The 21,225-nt window shown below is 39.6% G+C and overlaps 1 protein-coding gene and 1 long non-coding RNA gene across 2 annotated transcripts; both read left to right on the top strand.

Moving 5' to 3' along the window:
* The first annotated feature begins 29 nt into the window (after positions 1-29).
* On the top strand, positions 30-1,242 carry LOC121947808. Its single transcript, XR_006106113.1, has 2 exons — positions 30-454; positions 542-1,242. It is a non-coding gene; the product is annotated as an uncharacterized LOC121947808 (long non-coding RNA).
* Positions 1,243-2,742: 1,500 nt separating this feature from the next.
* kdm2ab (lysine (K)-specific demethylase 2Ab) lies at positions 2,743-20,370 on the top strand. Its single transcript, XM_042493078.1, has 23 exons — positions 2,743-2,940; positions 3,360-3,400; positions 6,203-6,341; positions 7,029-7,107; positions 7,291-7,337; positions 7,519-7,697; positions 8,006-8,112; positions 8,292-8,385; positions 8,592-8,745; positions 8,849-8,964; positions 10,669-10,795; positions 10,888-11,165; positions 11,301-11,378; positions 11,631-11,885; positions 12,864-12,992; positions 13,143-13,229; positions 13,411-13,635; positions 14,121-14,150; positions 14,429-15,459; positions 16,689-16,852; positions 17,706-17,852; positions 17,992-18,207; positions 18,824-20,370. The coding sequence occupies exons 2-23, from the start codon at positions 3,365-3,367 to the stop codon at positions 19,003-19,005; spliced, it is 3,900 nt and encodes a 1,299-aa protein (XP_042349012.1). The 5' UTR covers positions 2,743-2,940; positions 3,360-3,364; the 3' UTR covers positions 19,006-20,370.
* The last annotated feature ends 855 nt before the right edge of the window (positions 20,371-21,225 follow it).

Genomic DNA, 21,225 nt, shown 5'->3' on the forward strand with positions numbered 1-21,225 from the left:
CTTATGCCTGTCTCTTTGTTCTTGATAGAAAATTGTTTTTACACTTTGTGCGTGTTGTGGAAGAGCTTTGAGAATGTGCTTCTGTGGGAGCTGTTGTCAGCAGATTGTTGATACAGCATGTAAGTGTTGCAAACTACATCTTTTTATGTCTGGTGCACAACAGGTGTCAAAGGGAGGTAAGTTTTTCATTTTTCCTTTCTCTTTACACACACACGCCCTAATCTCCGTGAACCTTTGTTCTCCTTTTGCTCAGTCACTTCCTAACATCAACTTGTCCTTCAGTTTGAATTGTGTTACATTAAAGTCTAACTCCAGTGACACCTGCTGTCTCACTGCTCTCTGTGTTTTATTGAATCTGCAGAAAAAGATGATGATTACATTGTGCTGTGCCATCATTGGAATCGTTGGGTTCTCCTATCTCTACAGCTTCTTCTCGTAAAAAGGTTTCACACAGGTAATCACCTGCATCAGCCTTTAACACTCTGAATTATGTTCTTTAACACTAAATGTTGACTTTATGTCCATTTTTGTCTTTGTGTAGTGTTTTTAGGGACAAGAGTGTCAAGAACAATTTCCTGAGGTGCTCCCCTATTTTTACCCTGACCATTATTTTAATCTGTTTCAAAATCTAATATATACATATACATGTGTGTGTGTATATATATATATATGTAAAGAAAAAAATTGAACCATAGCAGCCCTGACCACACTTACCTTTCCACTGATAAATTTAAATTATTTCTCGCTGTATGAAGTGTTTTAAAAACGTGTTATAAATGTGTAGATTTTTCTGCCTGTTCATAACTCAACATGTGACTTATCGTCAGTTTGGACCATTCTGGTTGACTGCCGCCTCCCTGTGGTACAAAGAAAGCACATTCATATTTATTATAAGGAAATTAGTACAACGGATTCATTTAAAGTTAATAAGAACGAATTATGTTTTTTCCCCTATTGCAGTCTTTGGCTTAAACACATATTAAGCTCTGGTAAAAAAAAAAAAACAACAAAAAAACAACAACAACAAAAAAACCCAATGAAGTAGTATTTTCTGACTTATTTGTTGTCATAATTTGAATAAATCGTGTGTGATTTTGTTGTGTGTGAACTGTCTGTATGCGTCTGTGCTGCTGACATGCTTGTGCTGATGGTCTTTTCTGTAACAGCGGCTGCCACTCGCTCACTGGCTGTGTCTCAACCCAGTAAAGCCTGTTATGTAATAAAAGATTTCTGTGCGTTGTACCCGGTGTTGGTGTGTGCTTCGCTTCTTGTGTTGCAGGTTTGTGCATGGCTCAGTTGATGGCCTGTATGTGTGCACAGAGGCTGGCTTTCTTCAGCCCAACACCTTTTATTTACAGAGCATGTTTACTTCGTGTGCTGTAAAAATGCACGACATTACAAAGCTGCACGGACGGCTTTCCTGACCTCATTTCATCCCCCATCTCGCTGTTCTTCCTAACCAGAGGCAGGCCCGGCCCATCAACACCCCGCGGGGGCGGGGTCTGCACAAGGGTGCGCTCGTTTTTTATGCATCGTGTGTGGAGGATAATCAGGATTGAGAAGCAGTGATGAAATTTGATTCAACCACAATAAATTATCCCTTGGGAGGATGCGATTTGGCATTGTAGGAGCACAAAATTAGACAAGATATTTGAAAGTAGATAGGTTTTAAAAAAGATTAAAAAGTACAAAGAAAGAAAGAAAGAAGGAAGTTTTAAAAAAACTACGTTTTCATGAATGGAGACCAGTCTGTAGATATGAAATGTGCAGGCATAACAAAATTACATATTCCTGGTATGACTCACCAAAGACAAATAGGCTACCTGCAGCAGGCTGTATTGTTATTATACAGTTATGTGAAAAAAGATAATAATAATAATAATAGTGCATACTTTTAAACGACCTAATATGAACCAATACCCACAATATAATGTTAAAATGATTTACATTCAAGCAGATGTATACTTTTATATCAATGATCTATACAACAGTTAGGCCTATATATATGAAACAGCAGGTAGTGGCCTAATGTAAATATATAGGAATAACACAATAGGAACGATAGGTAGAAGGCACAGGGTGTTTTTTTATGCATGGTCCATAAAGACATGAAAAAAAAAGAACACAATACTGCACATAAGTGCAATCCTAAGGTATTTTTACATCATTTGTGCTCCTTAAAAAAAAAAGTTTCAACTGAAAAATGCTGCTTCAGAATCAGAATCAGAATCAGAAAAAGATTTATTGCCAGGTATAGTTAACACAATACGAGGAATTTGTTCTGGTGGGTTGGTGCAACATAAATATAGAAAAAAACAGACAAAATAGAAGATACAAATATAAAATATAAAAAGTACGAGTCTAGTGCAAAACAAAACAAGTAACACAAGTAACAGTGTAACAGTGCAGGACTATCCACAGAAAGCAATGCATAATTACATTTTATACTTCAAGTACATTTTGAGGCAAATATTTCTGTACTGAATTTACAGAGGAGTGTGAATATATTTGGAATATATAATTTATATTATTGAAATCTATGGGAATATTTCTTCCGGTACTGGTGTAGAGCCGCCACACCGGAGAGCGGAAACCGAGCGCACTTGTATATTAACATATTCTAATGACCTTTAAAGGGCACATGTTGTGTCCAATGAGAGCGTCTGTATGCTAATCTTTTGGAGCAGTGAGGTAAATAGGGGGGTGGGTCGTGAGCTCTTTTTTTTCGGTTTGTGTGTTATGTGTGTGTGTTTTCTGACCAGCTGAAAATGGCGGCTCGGAGCGTCGAATCGTTCTAACTTTATCGCACAATAATAAACATAACAATATACACAGCTGTTATTGCATAACATGGGGAGAAACTTTACTGAGAGGCATCAGACGCTCTAGCTGGGAGACATTACTTTGACCACCACGGCTAAACGGAGTTAAAACGCAGAGGTAACGATAAAGAAGCTTACAACTGCCGTACACGGGCTAATGTCAGCTAGCACGCTAGCGTTAGCCGACGACTTAAGAAAGGGGTTGTCAACTGAGCTAGCAGTAACGTACGTTAGCCGATAACGATACTTAAATAACGCCACTAAATAAACACACATGTGCATGTTGTTCGTGTTAAATTGTTGTTGCTCTAGTCTGCACTTGTCTTCACACAGTGACGCAAGTTCAACGTAAATGTTTTGTGTTGCTAACCTTAGCTTGTTGGCTACTCTGTTGGCTAACGTTACCAGGGCTGTCTATAACAAGGCTGTACTCAGAGAGGGCTTTCTGTCTGATATAATATAAAAACACACCGAAATGTTTAACCCCAAATCGACTGTTTCGTCGGTGTAAATGCTGGTTTTTTATTTCTCTTGCAGAGATTATGGAGGATCCTCACACACGGTACAGCAAACGCCTGGTAAGTTATCCAAACTGTTAGCTTACCGGAACACTTGTTTTATGTTTACAATGCAACTACCAGGTGTTCATCGCTCAAGTTATGTGTGATGGTAACCTTCATGATTAACACAAAGCAGCCTATTTAATGAAGTTCATTGTGTTTGATGGTAGTGGCCCACTTTCTTTTCATGGCAGAGGTCCTTTCTGTTTGTGCACCACCTTAATGTCGGTAATGAACCCGTCTAAGGGTTCAAAAGAGGGTCAAGTTCACTGTCTAACCTCACAACATTTGTGCTGTGACCTAGCTTCATCTTTTTACATCCTCTTGTTGTAAAGTTATTACCTCAGTGCTTTCACGCTTCCTAGTGTTTACTCAGATAGATATTGATCCTAGTGGTTGGGGGAGATCAGAATATAAAATTCTTAATATACAGTACTGTGCATAAGTCATAGGCCACCTTAAACTTTATTTTAGCAAGGTTATAATGATCATACATATTTATTTCTCAGTAGTGCCTTTACTAAAACACAACCAGAACATAATAAAACAAAATATATATACAGTGTAAGAAGGCATATATTTCAGAATAAAACAGCTTCATCAGGTACATTTGCAAGTGTTTAGTTTGACATCCCTTTCCAGTTAGCATGTCTTGAACTCTCATGGGCAGACAAGTTGAGATTTACAATATTAATCTCATGGTGTATTTACCCCAGGTTGCATTCAAGAAATGCCTAAAGCTCAATATTGATCGGTATAGCTACCTTTTGCTATGGTTTTATGACTCCATGGTTCATACTAAGAATTGACTTCAGTCTAAAGAAGCCATTTTGTTCAGACTTTTTTGGTTTTCAGTGAATTGTACATGTTCTCTGTAGTCAATAGTATCTTAATAGAGAGACTGAGAAATGTACATATATTCACATTACAACATCTCTAAAACAACAAATCTATGGTGGCCTTTTGCACAGTACTGTTCACAATAAGGCTTATCCTGCCTCTGTTGATTTATTTCTGGAAAGCATATGTTGGTTTATTTGTTGACCACACCAAACCTTAATAAAAGCCTCCAATAAATTGAAGCTTAATTGAGATTCATAAATTCCTCTTGTCATTTTTATTATTTCATATTAAAACAACAGCGTGGGTTGCTTTTATGATATTAAATTGTTTTCAGTTGCAAATTAAAAGCTATTGTGAGGTGCTTAGTTGTAAAAGTAAGGAGTATCAGAGTTTAGATAATACCACATTTGTGGTAAAGGGATGGGGGTGGGGAGATCTGAGAGCGGGGGTGTTGTGCTTTATCCATCTGTCTAGCCAAGCAGTGCTGCATAGGGCGAACACCCAAGACAAGAGTAAAATCACAATGAAAAGTGTGTTTGGAAGATTAACCCCTGCTATTGTCATGCTGTATTGTTTGGATCCCACATGAACTGATTTGGTAGCAGGCTGACTGATCTCCTTGGATTGATTTATTGTGATTTTACTCTTGTCTTGGGTGAAAGCGCTAGTTTTGTCACTAATGGCAGTTATAGTTCCTTTTTTTACCACTGAGAGATTCGGGACAGCTCCCTTAAGTGTCACCTGATATCTTTGAATTTAGACTCCAGTATGAACTCTTAAAATACATGAAGCAATGTTGCAGAGTTCTTAGATGTTTGCATGTATATTAGATACAAATGTGCTTGTGTTTGGTTGTGTTACAGAACCATCACTTAGTCACATTAATGTAACATAACAGCAAATTTATTTTCTAAAGCTAACAACATAACATAGCTTTAATATGTGTGGACATGTGACAATGCTGTGGTTATGTTTCTGTTTATTCAATCACAAGAGTTCTTCATTTTCTCCCCACGTTCACTCTCTCCCTTCATGTATGCCCACAAGGCATGTTAAATCATTTTTACGCACTTTTGGTGCAGAGAAGGGGCATGCAACTTTAAATGGCTGTATTTTGTATTAATTTGTTTTACTGCAGATTTTTAGAGAACACATGCTTTCCAAACCTGCAGGCCCACAGGTTACAAAGTCATGTTTTCTTAAAAACAAAAACAAATGAATCTTCCTCTTGTTTATTTTTATTTTATTTTTTCTGTAAAATTTTGTCAGTAATTTTGTTATACAAAATGTAAAAATCGGCTTTTTTCCATTAAAAAAAATGGTGATTTTTGTAGAAAACATTTAAACAACAACATTTTAAAAAATTGCATTTTTATTCATGGTTTAATTTTATTTTTAAAGAAAACCTTTTTTTTAAAAAAAATAAATCTTTTTTTCCCTGTGGTTGTTTTATAAATATATATATATGCCAGTTTTTATAGAAAACTGAAAAACAGGCATTTTTTGTTTTAAGAAAACAGGTTTGGTATGCATGTTTTCTTTAAAAATTGGCCAAATTACACTACTAACCACAGCTAGAAACTGTAAAAACAGAAATTATTGTTGGATTGGGAGTTTTGAAATTTCCTATGGTCCATGAACACATCTTTGGGGACACTGAAATTATGTTTGATAACATAATAAGAGTTTGAATCTTATATGTTTGAAAAATGTTGGGCAAATGTAGCAAGGGGACAAAAATGGGATCCTTGTAATGTCATGAAAAAGTTTTGAAATTTTGCTGGTGAAATGGGAACCTAAATGCTTGTGACATCAACATTGCTGTATGTCTGATAGGCTGCTGAAACACAGCTTTGCTGTAAGACATCCTATATTTCTTCCTCCCAGTTATTATATACTGCCATTTTTCTGTTGCTCACAACAAATCATATTCTTCATGTGATGAAGAAGTTAACAGTAACCTTATGTTGTCCTCAGCGTACAGGTACGCGGCGCCGCTACCAGGACGATGGAATCTCAGATGATGAAATCGAAGGGAAACGAATGTTTGACTTGGATGAGAAGTTGCAGTGTGTCAGGTTTAACTCTGACTTGATCAAACACATGGAGGGTAAAGGTGAGAGATTTCAGCTATTCCAAGATATTTTTGAAATATAATTTCATTGAAACCATTCCCTACACAGTGGATCCTAACTGGTCTAGCCACCAGGTCCAGATTTTGTCCTTAGTCAGTAGTTCATGTTCCACACACAAAATACATTACCACATATTCAATTGTATTTCACAAAATTTACACAACATGTTGGCTTATACACAGTAAAATGAAACATTGTAAGAATTAAGTGCAGTTACTTTAAAATGACTAAATAATTGCACTGCAAACAAAGTGCATATTATTGCTTGAAGATCAATGACTTAAAAATGCTGCATAGAATCAGCATGTTTATAAGCCAAATAATTCCAAGAATAGGGCAATAAAATAGCTACTTCTCAGGAAACTGTACTTCAATTTTTCTTTTTTCCATAGACATTTTTCCCTTGTTAAAAAAACAGTTTTCTAAATCCAGTTATTTGTTGCAATTTGTGGAGCATATCTTACCAAGATGCACATTGCCTTTTTTCCCCATGCTTTTGAAAACAATTACACCAATTTGCTCAGGTTTCAAAGGGTTAAATACTTGTGGAATGTGTCTGAAAGCAGCACAAGAAAAGTGATGTCACTGTAGGTTTCAAAGGGTTACTTTATTGCCAGTTAATTTGAGTTAAATTAAGTTTTGTTGACGTAACTTTGTCTCCTTTATAGATTTCACATTTGAATACATCCAGAGGGAAGGGCTCAGGGACCCCATTATCTTTGAGACAACTGATGGCCTCGGCATACAGTAAGTAGCATGCTGTTTACCCTCTGATTCCTTTCTAAAAAAAACAAACAAACAGGTTTTTACTTTGTTAAACCGAGATTTATTCTAGCTTGGTTAAAATAATTTAAGAGCAAATGCCAGTAAACCTGTTCAGCTGTGTGTCTGGATAATTTAAAAAGTTAAAAATGTACCTCTCTCTTGCAGAATGCCTGACCCTGATTTCAGTGTGAGTGATGTCAAGTTGTTTGTTGGTAAGTTCTTGTGTGCCGCCCTTTTGCAGTAAATGGCTAAATGGCTAAATGGCTAGACTTTTAAAATAATATTACTATAGTCCATATATATCTGTGAATATGGTGGCCGATAAGTAACAATGCTAAATTGAAATTGATTATTGAGAACTCAGTTGCTGAACCCCTTTTAATTCTCTTACAGGTAGCCGACGCATTGTAGATGTGATGGACGTGAACACCCAGAAGGGCATTGAGATGTCGATGGCTCAGTGGCGGCGTTACTATGAGACGCCGCCGTCAGAAAGAGAAAAACTCTACAATGTCATTAGCCTGGAGTTCAGCCACACCAGGCTGGAGAATCTTGTCAAACGACCGTCTTCGGTGAGAATGCACATCGTTTTTCACTTAAGGGCTTTATAACAACCTGCATGTGCACATCAGTAATGTCATTTTAGAACTGACACGTACCCATAGGTCACAGAAAAGTTGGATAACCAGAAAATCACATTTTACCCCATTAAGAAAGACATTTGTCGGCTGCTTTGATGACTGTAGAGCTTTGGCTTTGTCATGTGGTATTAACATTTTGTCGACATACACAAAGTGTCAATCATCAGAAACAGTTTTTTGGTTTGTTGCAGACAATTTGATTGTATGTTTAATATCTTTGTTTTTTCCTAAATGTTTAGGTGGACCTTATTGACTGGGTGGACAACATGTGGCCCCGCCATCTCAAGGAGAGACAGAGAGACTCCACTAACGCCATAATTGACATGCATTATCCCAAAGTTCAGAAGTGAGTTAAGTTGAGTCCTCTGAAATATAGAACATTTGTTGTGCAATAGTCAAGAGTATGAATCACATTTCTAACAACAGTGATACTCCCAGTTCAAGTCTCTTAGTAACATTTTTTGTCCCTTTGCCATTCAACCTTTTCACCCGTTGTGTTCTCCGTCCTTCATCTGCTCCTCTCAGGTACTGTCTCATGAGTGTGCAGGGCTGCTTCACAGATTTTCACATCGACTTTGGGGGCACTTCAGTTTGGTACCACATCCTGCGAGGAGGAAAGGTCAGTCTGTCAGACTACTGTGTTTTGTTTTTTTTTTTCATTCTCTCCGTCAGTGTTAAAGTAAACATGATTGTGGTCTAACACGCCATCTTGCTTTTCAACTTTGTGTTAACGTCCCGTAAATGCATGTTTGCACCATAAACGTTTCTTTATGTACTTGTTGACCTCAGACTGTATATATGACCTTTTGTCTGTGACCCCTGCAGGTGTTCTGGTTGATTCCACCCACACCACAGAACCTGGAGATGTATGAGAACTGGGTTTTATCAGGGAAACAGGGAGACATCTTCTTGGGGGACAAGTGTCATGATTGTCAGAGGATAGAGCTCAAGCAAGGCAACACCTTCATAATCCCGTCAGGTGTGTGCAACTGTAATACAGCAGCAACACAGACCTCTTAAAAAAAAAACACCACACACTTGACCTCTACATACCTCCAACACTCTCTGTTTTGATTGTGTAGGATGGATCCATGCCGTGTACACCCCAGAGGACACGTTGGTGTTTGGGGGGAACTTCCTCCACAGCTTTAACATCCCCATGCAGCTCAACATCTACAGCATTGAGGATCGCACACGGGTGAGCAGCAACTCACATTCACTGCAGACCCTTCCCTGCTGCTGGTATATAACTGTCCTCTTGACACACATTGATGATTGCTTCAGATTTTGTGATTACGCAAGGCATGATTCAGAGTCTTATCCGGAATCACTCATAAAAGACAAACACTGGTGACAAAATCATTTCTAAACGACATGAATTTAATCTCAAGAATTTTTCACACCCATGAAGCAAGCACAGATTTTTATTTATTGATGGATTTTTCTCAAATACAGTTTTTGACACATAATCCCAGGGTGTCTGCAGTGTCAATGCCAATGTCGATACCAGTGCACTCTTTTTCTCAAATTTTAAATCTTTATACGTCACTGAGTAATTTAAGTACTTGTAAGTGTGCTTACATGGATATAAATAATCTGTTTAGTTTTCCCTTAATGTGAGTGAGCATGTAAACAGCATAACCTGGTTAAGACCTTATCCTGTTTATGAGATGTCCATATGTGCCAGCTGGAGTACTCCAAAAGAAACCAGGATACTGTTACTTGTACATAGCTTATCCTGTTTAATGAGCACAAGGTCCTTACCATTTGTGAACACAGAGAAGTACCCACTTAAGGCTGCACAATTAAATGTGAGAAGTCCTTAAAATGAAGTTGAACTAAACATTATGATAAACATGTCTCCCATTTCTGTGGTGTATATATGTATATCCTTTATTTAACCAGGTAAAAGACTCATTGAGATTTAAAATCTTTTTCAAGAGTGACCTGGCTACGAGGACCGCTTAAAACAAGGTTACAACAATAAATACAGACAGACAGTTACAACTATCACACATTACAAAGAGCGAGCACAAACTCCAGTTAGAATGCGAAAAGTGTAATCATCAAATTTCTGTTATCATTGGAGTAGCAGTCACACTAATCAATAGTGCTATAGGACCTTTTGAAAGTGACTTAAATTCCCCCATAGTGATCAGCTCAGACAGTTTTAAGTCCTGTAAGTTATCCCAAGCAGAGGGTGCGGCAAATTTAAAAGCTTTTGCCAAGTTCTGTGCGAACCTTGGGGACAGACATTAAAAGAGTACTGTGGGAGCGCAGGCCATATTGATTCTGTTTTTTAGACATATATGTACAAGAGGAAACCAGCTCAAGTAGAATCTTATATGTATATAAAAACCAACCAGTTCAGTCAGATGGGACTTGAGTTGAGTCAGATGGGACATCAAAGGCAGACTGCGGAAATGTTAGTCTGCCATTGAAGTTGTTCAGTTTGTAACAACAGGACAACTAAGTCAGACTTGCACATTAACACAAAATTGAGTCATCTCTAGCAAACAACAGTCCATTGGTAGAGCATTTTCTGAATTTTGCTACAACACAAGTGGGGTTGTGCTCACATAAAACACACTTTTCTGATGCTGTCACTGCTCAGCTATAGATGATCGGGTGTTTTAGGGTAAGCAGACAGGTGTTCAGACTGCATCCGGACTCTAGCCCCTGCTGCCACACCACACCTCCCCCTCCTCTTCCTAAGCAGAAGTGAAAACCACAACAAAGCTGTGATAAAATGCCTCAGAGCTGCTTAAGAGCAGTTTGTTAAGAAGTCAGAAAAATGCATTTTTGTATGACATTTTATTGTCTCACAGTGGTATTTGACTAAACGGAGTCTGGGAGATGCAAACTTTAATCTTCCTGATCTGTTTCTTTTGTCCTCCTCTAGGTGCCAGCAAAGTTCCGCTACCCGTTCTACTATGAGATGTGTTGGTACGTCCTGGAGAGATACCTCTACTGTCAGACTAACATCTCCCACCTCACTCCTGAGTTCCAAAAATACTCCCTCGGCATAGGTGAGAATGAATAAACACAAGAGAACACTGCTGTCCTATAAATAATCCATCACTGTCACGAGCTTCAACCATCACGTCTCCTCTCCTCTCAGGGCTGACCCAGTCTGACCTTGGAATCAATGACCACACCAAGAATGGCACCTCCAATGGAGTTGACAGTGACACTGAAATCAAGGAGATCCAGATCAAGGAAGAAGAAATCAAAGACGAAGAGGAGGCAGCTCCAGTTACCAGACCTCGGCAGATACTGACTCCCTTTGAGCTGGAGGGACTGTGGAACCTCTTGGGGAAACTGGAGGAGCTGCCGGCACAGAAAAAGTGTGTCCCAGCAGGCATCATGAACCCCACAGCCTTGCTCGAAGACATGAGGGTGGGTGTCGCTCATTGTGCCTCTCATCTCACAATGAACTCTGGCTTCTACTGCTTTTTTGTTGCTGTTCTAAGTTAATATATATTTGATATATATATTTTTTTACCACTCCCTTTCTCTTCTCCACATGTCCAGAGTCTTCTGAAGGAGCATGCCAGTGATGACCCCAAGCTGTCCTACACTGGAGAGCCCATCGTCAGGTGGCCCAATAGGGTGAGTAGAAAACAAAATATTTAGCCAGATGAGAGTACAAAGAGATGTTTGTGAGCCGATATGGTATATTAAGAGTTTGTGATTTACTTAGTTTTCTTTATAATTAGGATTGATTAAACATGTTCTTTATTTTTCACTTCATATTTTTCTAAATGATTATGGTGCTTATTCAGGCTCATCAAACAATGTCCAGTCTGTACAAAATTCTGCCTTTTAAATTCTTTGCCTTTCCTGCTGATGTTCCATATACAGCCTTCATGGTACCAGCCCCCCACACCCCCTCCCCCCGTCATTTACCGTCCTCGGTTGGGTCCCTCTCTGCACAAGCCTCAGAGGTCCGCCAAACGCTCCTCCATCTCTGCCCTGAGGCGCAGACGGGTGAGGTGCAAGCGCTGTGCCGGGTGCTGCAGGAAGGAGTGCGGCAAATGCCAGTACTGCCATGACATGAGGAAGTTTGGCGGGCCTGGACGCATGAAGAAGGGCTGCATCATGAGACAGTGTCTAATGGTGAGTTGTCATACTCATCATTTGCTTTGTATGTGTGGAATCAAATGTTGCTGCACATGGATGCATGGTGTATACAAGTAGAAAGTGTTGGGTAACTCAGAACTGGGTTAAATAATTGACGGATTACTACTAGACAGATTTATCCTGGCTTAAAATGAAGCCAAGATGGTCCCATCCTGATCATGTGCACGCACGTGCATGTGTACCGTGGCTTCAACTGGCTCACACAAACACTTTTCTACAAGCATTGTATTTTAGCTTTAATAATCCTATGTGTGTGAGTTGATTTTGGGGACCATAAACTGTATAGTAGTGAAAGTGTGAAATATTTTTATAGTAGGCTATCTGTTTTTGGTGTTGCACTTTGCTGACAGTATCTATGCACTCGTCTCACAGGCGACTGCACATTGAAAGCAGCATCGTTTGTCTCGCTCGGATGACGGCACTTTTTGATGAATATTAGGTTGTAGCTTCTTGTTTACATGTCTGCCTTTAGAAAGAGGCATCGTTAGCTTTTTAACAACGTTTTGCCTCTGAGTTATTGATCCAGGAAGTTCAATTCTTTGAATACCTTTCAGCTTTACGGAACTGCATTCATTCAGAGCTGCACTCAGAAATGCAGATTGCTTTTTGCAGAGGTGTTTGTAAGCGCCAGCTGGCGAAATCTAACGAGACTGAAACATCAAGACTGATAATAACCTCATTGGCTTTCTTTTGTGGTTAAAGGGTTGGTACTCACTTTGCTTTGAAAGTGCTTTTCCAGTTTTGTTGACAGCTGAAGGTGGGACAAAATTTAATGGAGGTGGCTGCCTTGCAATGCTCTTTGCAGGAAAAACCCTGTTGTCATTTCAAATGCAGATTGTCAGAGAATAATCAAGATAACCAGTGTCACAAATGTCTTGTTTTACTTCATTTTATGGGAAAAAAAATCTGTTTTATTTTTACCCCACTGGAAATAACTTTTATGTCTTCCTCCAGCCTGCCTTGCCGAACACAGCACGATGTGCTGTATGTGGAGAAGGGGAATCAGATGAATCAACTGTGAGCACTTCCTCTCTCATGGAGTGCTCTGTCTGCTCGCAGATTGCCCATCGTCAGTGCATTAAGGTCAGCTGCATAAGACATATTGGAGGCTATAAACTCAATACATTACCCAATAATTACAGTTACTGTTTTATTTTGCTGCCTACAAAGCTGTATGTGCAGGTCAAATGTTGTAGTTGCTGTTTCAAACCTTTCCGCTGTTTGCTGTTTCAGGAACCTGGTGAGGGGAAGATCAATAAGGATTTGCCCAGCTGCTGGGAATGTCCCAAATGTTACCAAGGCAAAGACTCGGCATCAGAGGTACAAAATGTTAATCCTGTCACTGTTTCTCTGTGTTCTCAGTTCATTCAATCTATAGAGCAGCTTTTATCGGAAAGTTACGTTGTACACTAATTTCCACCAGAGGTCATATGGTCCATGCTCATACTCAAACTATTGACACCTTCTCTTCCGCCTACCAATCATCTCTTGTCCTTCCCAGTCTTCCAGCGATGAGGAAAGTGGAGAGTCGGAGGGCTCAACCTCTTTGCCACCGTCCAAACTCGCCTATCGGGAAGGCATTGGTGTAGGTGAAGGGGCGAGACGAGGGAGACGTAGGAGATCCCCATCCCGACCCACAGCACCACCACCTTCTCAGAAACTGCTACTGCAGCATCAACAGAGCCGCAAAAGAGCAAATGCACTGGAGCTCAGACTTAAGAAAAGGGTAAAGTGGATTTAGATGTGTTTGTTGAATTTTCCAATGTTTTCATGATCAAAAGCAAGTCATGACAAATATTTTTTCTGCACCACAGGGGAAATGTGTAGATTTAAGGTATTTATGACAATTCAGCACTCCTGCATTTCCATAATTAGATGTCTTTGATTAGCGATACTCCAGCTCTCAAGTTTTCCTTTCAGTTTTAGAAACCTTAAAGGATTTGATGCACTGAAAATTTAGCTGTTCCATGAGTGTGAAAGTTACACAGAGAGCCCTATTTTTCTGTTTTTGACATTGATTTTGCTCTATTATAGTCACAAGATCGTAAAAGATCGAAAAAGATCTTTTCAAAAAAAGAAATTTCCTTGAAGAAACTTGCAGTCACCCTTACTTCAGGTTTAAAATATTAAAAAAAAAAATGTCTATGTCAGGGGTTTTTATCTGTTTTTCAAAATTTTCTCCTTCCCCAACCCCTTTTCTGTTTATTGCAGATAAAACTAGAGCGCAGCAAAATCTTAACGGTAAGTAGTGCACTTATTTGTATACTACAGTTTCTTCACTGTCAAAAATGCATTTCAACCATGGTGGTGTTTTTTTTTTGTGAAATACAGGTAGCACTATGAACATCATTGTAAAAAATTTCATGTTTTTTGAATAACCTTTTAAGGTACTGTGTTTAAGGATATTGTTAAAAATAGACCATATTGCTCAGACCATATTGTAGCATTGAATTTAGCGTTTGAAACACGCAGTGTCTTGTTCTCATTTGTCGTCCTGTTTGCCCTTTCCTTCCCAACAGAAACAGTCGTCTCTAGATCGTTCTCCAAGGCTGCTGGGCTCCAGGTTGCTGTCCCGGCTGCGCTCTTCAACCAGCAGACTATCTCAGGGCAGAGGTCGGGGCTCCACCTGGACCAGTGGCTCCCCTTATCACAGCTCTTCAGGAGGGTCCTTCCAGCAGCAGTCTTCCCTCGGTCTGGTACTCGAGCCCAGGGGAGAGCCCCGCAGAGGGAGGGGGAGAGGAGTGAGGCTGCGGGGCGGAGGAGCGGGAAGAGGAATCAGAGGCGGTAGAAGCCATGACGGGTTGGAGGAGGAGAGCGAGGACAGCAGCAGCAGCAGCACCAACACCAGCAGCAGCGACGAGGACGAGGAAGAGGAGAGGGGGCAGAACAGTGGGAGGGGGCTGGATAAAGAAAACCGGCCTCAGTCGAGGCGGGGAGGACGGGCAGCCAAAGAAAGAGAAGAGGAAGGGAGCGAGGTGGCCAACCAAAACGGTGCGGAGGAGGATGATGAAGAGGAGATGGAGCTGGACAGTGAAACGGGGGGCAAAGATGGCTCATATCTTAAAGTGACACTTCAAAGGCCAACCAGGGCCAAGCGAGACCCATCAGCCATCGTCCCCAAATTAGAAGCCATCGCCCCTCAAACTGCCACTTCCACGATACACAACCAGACACGAGCGCTGGCCAGACCCCCCATTAGAAATCGTGGCCCCCGCCCCGATCAACACCCCAATAGGCACACACCACCTCACACTCGCAGTGGACACACAGACACTCGCGCCTCTCACACAGAGAGGCTGGAGGACTCTAAGAAAATGAGGCTGAGCAGGCCGGCTAAACTGAGCAATGGCGCCTCCTCTTCTTCAGCTTCTGAGCTTCCCCATCTCCGCATCCCTCTGTCCGCCCTGCAGGAGGGAGGGAGCGAGGCAGACAGGGAGAACGGTGGGAGCGGGCCAGGCTGTGAGAGGGAGGTGTGGGTATCTGTCTTCCGTTACTTGAGTCGAGCAGATCTCTGCGTCTGCATGGCTGTCTGCAAGAACTGGTACAAATGGTAAGATCTCCCAGTGGATGCTTTTATGAGCGATTGGTTTTAATAGCTGGTTTGATTTTGCTTCGGCTTCCTGTTAGGCTTAATAGCTGCATTTGTTCAGGACTGATGGTAACCAGTCTTTCATCAAACCTTTTGTCTCCAAAGTTTTTTTTTATTTGCAAAGAGCAAAACATGCAGGTCACAGGCTTGCTCATCTCCTTTTTAGGTTTTGAACTTTATGTAGGCTGTCATCATAGTAAACAAAAGGTGATTAGACATTTTCTTATTTATGTTTTAATATAGCCTTTGTTTAACCGGGGTTATCCCATTGACATCAAAGACCTCCTTTACAAGGGAGACCTCACCAAGAATAGCAGCAACACAGAGTTTCACACAACAAATAAAATTCACATAACAGCACGTACATTTGAGTAACAGAAAACGATCAGATAAAGTGGTTGCACACAGACATCTTGGACTCCAAAGATCTCACCAAGGTTTTAAACTCATCCGGGGTCACCATGTGTTGAAGCTTAAGATCATTCTGCTAGGTTATATCATGCTTTCAGTGCACAGAACCTAAAAGCTTTTTCCCCCAATTCAGTTCTGACTGTGGGCAACAAGATTCAAGAAGTCCTGCGAACAGAGATTATAATTCCCACATTTCATATTCAAAATCGAAGATAAGTAGGTAGGTTAAATAGGAAAAGTAGGTTTTTTTTTTTGGTTTTTTTTTTTAACAACAATCGCTTTGTAAATAAACAAACAAATGACTGAGGTGGCATAAACCTCAAGGAGGCCAACTTACTTTTGAGTATAAGATGCAATAGTGAGTAAAAGATCCAGTTAGTAATGAATCTCAGAGCTCCATTATTAATTATCCAGCGTGTGGAGACAGTGAGCGGGGGCATTTGTAAACAACAAATCATCATAATCAGTGACAGCTAAAATTGTTGACTTTCTGTTTCACATAAAAAGAAAAGCTTTGACTTGTAGATTTTCGTGCCTTTAGCTTATAGCAAATGATGCCAAAGAAAAAGGTATTCAGAATGTATAAGATTTGATAAATGGATTGCAATTAATTAAATGCTATCAAACTCCATCCCTACTTTTTAATATATTTTCAAATGCAAACTTACGAGTAAGATGATAGATGCTAATTCATGCAAAGTAGTGCATTGTGTCATATTGTTCTGCAAATCAGTTACCTTGAATGGTCGTGTTCTTCATCAGTGTGTGCTTGTTCGCAGGTGTTTAGACAAACGGCTTTGGGCACGGATTGACCTGAGCATCAAACGCACTGTTACTCCTCAGGCCCTAACAGGCATCATAAAGAGACAGCCGGTCACGCTCGATCTCTCTTGGACCAACATCTCTAAAAAACAACTCAACTGGCTTGTTGGCCGACTTCCTGGTTCGTAAACACACACACACACACTCTTTCTTTCACACAATCTGTATTGAATTCCAATCTGGACAGTGTGATATATGTTAATAAATACAATACCATTAAAGTCATGTAAATGAATGCCCTGTTAAAGGGATACATATTTTTCCTCTTACCTGTAGTGCTATTTATCAATACAGATTGTTTTGGTGTGAGTTGCAGTGTGTAGGAGATGTCAGCCTGTGGCGCTTTGAGCACCACAAGCTTCCATTATAGTTGAGCGATATCTCCAACACTTGGCGACTCGCATCAAAACAATCTAGACTGCTAAATAAGTGCAGAGTGTTGGCGATATTGGCGTCAGAGATGTCTGTCTTCTCTCCAGGATAATGGACCTCGATAGCTCTTGACTTGTGGTGCTCAGAGTGCCAAGAAATGCATTTGAAGAATTCAAAAGCAGTATCTCAGATAAATAGCTCCATCTTTGGGGTGAACTGTCCCTTTAAATAGTAACATTTGCTTCATGTCATTATGTTATAATGTGATATTAACTTGCATTTGGAAGTTTTATGAATCCCAGGGTTTGCAAATGATATCCGAATTGGTTACGTTTGCACCATTAACCCTTTAATACCTGGACTGTAATGCATTCATATAGCTTTCACTAAAATTTAAACATCTGAAAGCTGGGAAAATTGGTTTGATTGCTTTTGGTAATTTTCCTGTAACTTTTAACCAATATTTTGCTCAGTTTTGGGCTATCCCTTGTTAAGTTTCTCATTGCCATGTTTTTAAAGAAATCCAGTCAATATGCTCAGGTTTCAAAGGATTGAGCTTCATACATCTAACACAATATTTATATCTTCTCTTGATTTTGCAGGGCTGAAGGATCTGATGGTAGCAGGTTGTTCCTGGTCATCGATTTCAGCTCTCTGCTCCTCTGGTTGCCCTCTCCTTCGTTCTCTGGACCTGCGGTATGCAGACGGGGTCAAAGACTCTCAGATCAGGGATCTAGTCACCCCTCCAGGTGAGGAAAGAATAGAGACCCCGGCATCCTTTGTTTCTTGCTTTTCACAGTACTTGAGTTATGCCCTTTCCCATCATCAAACTCCTACAGAAACTCAGGTTTTGTTTTTTTTTCCTCCCAAATAACTCCTCTGATACAGGTTGTGACAATCGCAGTCAATTGCGGACCATGCAGTGTTTGCGACTAGCAGGTCTGGACATCAGTGACTCAACGCTGCGCCTGGTGATCCGCCACATGCCCCATTTAACAAAACTGGACCTCTCCCACTGCAACAGCCTCACTGACCACTCCATCAACCTGCTGACTGCAGTCGGCTCGTCCACACGAAACACACTCACAGAACTAAACCTGGGAGGTGAGAGACTGGTGGGATTGCTTACGTGCTATAAAAACTCATTTTTAGGAATTTATTAATATGCACACGTTGTACTGTATTGCCTGTATAAGGCATAAGGCAAGGTAAAATGACAAAAAGACGGCTTTAATCAATCTTTAAAGAGTCCTAAAAATGCTAAAACATGGGAAGTACAATTTTAAGAATAGATTTTTAAAAAATGTTTGTAACCTTGTTAAATCTCAAAATAATTGGTAACATTTTTTTAAAAAATTACAGAATCTGTCCTCATTAACTCTTTATAATAGGAATAAAAGCAGTAGAATTCCACATACAGAGTGAGAAACACAAAATCAGTTATAAAACTCCTCAATAAAAACCATTTTTTTCCCAAATCTAACCGTTTTTACTGGAACAAAAATGTAATAGTTTATGTTACACTAAGTTTTTGGGCAAAAATTGTCCTTAACTCTATGTAAAAAAAAAAAAGAATATTGGTTCGTGTTTTTCTTTTTTTTATTTTGGTCTTAAATTTCATCCTGAGTGCCATTAAATTAGCCTTTAAAAGTATTAAATTTAATTTGCCTTAAGCTGTAGGAACCCTGAGTAATGGTGTTTTTGTGCAATTGTGTTCCAGGTTGCAGTAAACTGACAGACACGTGTCTCAAGTATCTCCGCCGCCTCTCTTGCATCTCACTGCTCGACCTGCGAGGCTGTAAAGGTGTCTCCCGCAAGGCCTGTGAGGCCTTCATCTCCGAGCTGTCAGTCAACACACTCTACTGCCTATCAGACGAAAAACTGATCCAGAGGATATCTTAAGCGCCTGTCCCCTCTGACTGCAGAGGTGATTTGAGGTGCAAAGGCAGCAGAGTGGATCCTGATGTGAATCTGTTTGAAACAAAGGACTAAGACAGGCAGGGAAGTTCACATGCACCTGTATCACGCTAAAGGAGGGGTGGGGTCTAAACTGGGAGTGCTTACTCACTTAACTGGTGTTGGTGAAAGGGGTTGTCACAGCTGGAGCAAAGTTTCTTTTCAACTTTATGTAATTTTTTCCCGTTTACCCTGAAGGGAGACTCAGCTTTCTTTTTTTCAGTTTTTTTTGGGAAGTAATGTGGTGTGGGAGAAGCATTTTTTGTTTTTGCCAGGAGTGGGAGAACAAGGGCGATTAATTATCTGTATTAGACTGCACATCCTTTGGATAATTAAGTGCTCGACTCCTCTGTGGACAGATGCCAATCTTGAATCACAAACTCCTGCCTTGAGAGAGACTTGAGTTTCATCTTTGGGGTATTATTTTTGGCTGATCTCCATAAAGTCTTATTTAACATGTAATTCACTTGATATCAGCTTGGGTGCTCTAAATAGATGGTTATTTTTTGCAAGATTCAAGAGAGCAAATGTTTAGAAGTGTGTTGACATCTGCTTTATGCACAACGACTATGCGCTGAATTTTTTTTTTTTTTTAAAGATGACTAAAGGTGACAAGTCATTGACATTTTGACTTATAAAGTTGAGTGACTGGAGCGGCCTGCGTTTACCAGTTGTATGTTTAGCTTATTAAGGCATTTGGTTGCAACAGTAGTCCATGATTGAGTGGACTTTGAGTGGATGTGGTTGCATGAAAGGATAAAAAGACAGTGTGAGAAGGCAATCGACGTGGATACAACACCTCACCCCGACAAAGGGCAGGTTGCATTAAGTATTCGGGATAAGCCAAGGGTTAGATAAATGGTGCATTTTCAAACAACCGTTAGACTTCAGGTGCTATTATTTCCAAACTCCTCTTGCTTTGTTTTTGTACAGAGACAACATTTAGAGCAAAAATGTTAATATTCTAGATGAAACTGCTCCCCACCCCTCTTTGATACACACTTTTCTTTTCAAGGATGAAAAAAAATGTGTACTTTTCTCTAAATTTCATGTCCAATTCAATGTAGATTTTGTTTGGGGGTGCTCGGGGTTGCTCATTTCTTTGTTCCCTTAAAGTGTAGTTGTTCTGTATCAAAGGTCTCCTTCCAGACTGCTCTCCTGGCCATATCCCTCAAAAATGAATATAAGTATATAAATATATACTTTTGTGTAAATGTGTTTTCCTCTTTTCAATTATCAGAACGGGAGTCCAGTAGCATTGTAATTATTTTCAGAAGCCTTTTTCACTTTATGTTATTTGTGTTATTTTTCAAGAAAAATAAAAAAACGATAAACAAACTGTTGTATTGTCACTGACAGGAGATGCTCTTCAAGTTACAGTTTTTCCACATTTGCTTAAACACATTTTTCACTCAGGTTACCTTTTCAGAACAGTTCACACAGAAGTCTAAACTGAAAGTCTCTGTCCAAAATGACACATTTTGTTTGCAAAATGCTCTCACACACAAAACATGAAAAACATGCAACAAAAGCAAATGTTTCCATCCATCAACACACCTTGCTGTCAACTGAGTATATTCTTTCCATCAATCATGATACAATGGACAACAAAATACAAGATACAGCTGTCAGTATTAGGAGTTGACAAATATTGTTTTTTCAGGGCTAATACTGATTATTAATGAGACCGATAACTGATATTTGGAGCTGATCTACATTAACAATAAAAATGTACTGATCTTTCTGTAAATATTTAGAATTTGGAATATAACAAACTCCAACACAAAACTTTGGTTAAATGCCTTTGGCAAATTTTTAAATCAAAACTGAGACTTTCCAACATCATATATAGAAAGTTCTTGCAACTTTTTTTTTATAAAGTCAAGTGAAGCTTTAGATAAAAAATGAATAAATGAAAATAGCTCCCTAAGGTTTTCAAAAAGGAAAAGTTCCTCCCATGCTGACACTTTCTTTACACTTTTAATTAATTAATTTTATCAGTGATCATTAAAATATAACACTGATACAGATAATCAGCAAAATGCCAAATATCAGCCAGGTCGATAATCTGCCAACTCCTAATCAGTATAAAGTAATTAAACCTTGCATATAAGTGTTCTGTTCTTATTGGCTTGGAAAAATTGTGTTTTTCCTATCCAATATTTC

The sequence above is a fragment of the Plectropomus leopardus genome, chromosome 9 (genome assembly GCF_008729295.1).
Source record: "Plectropomus leopardus isolate mb chromosome 9, YSFRI_Pleo_2.0, whole genome shotgun sequence".
Classification (NCBI taxonomy): Eukaryota; Metazoa; Chordata; class Actinopteri; order Perciformes; family Serranidae; genus Plectropomus; species Plectropomus leopardus.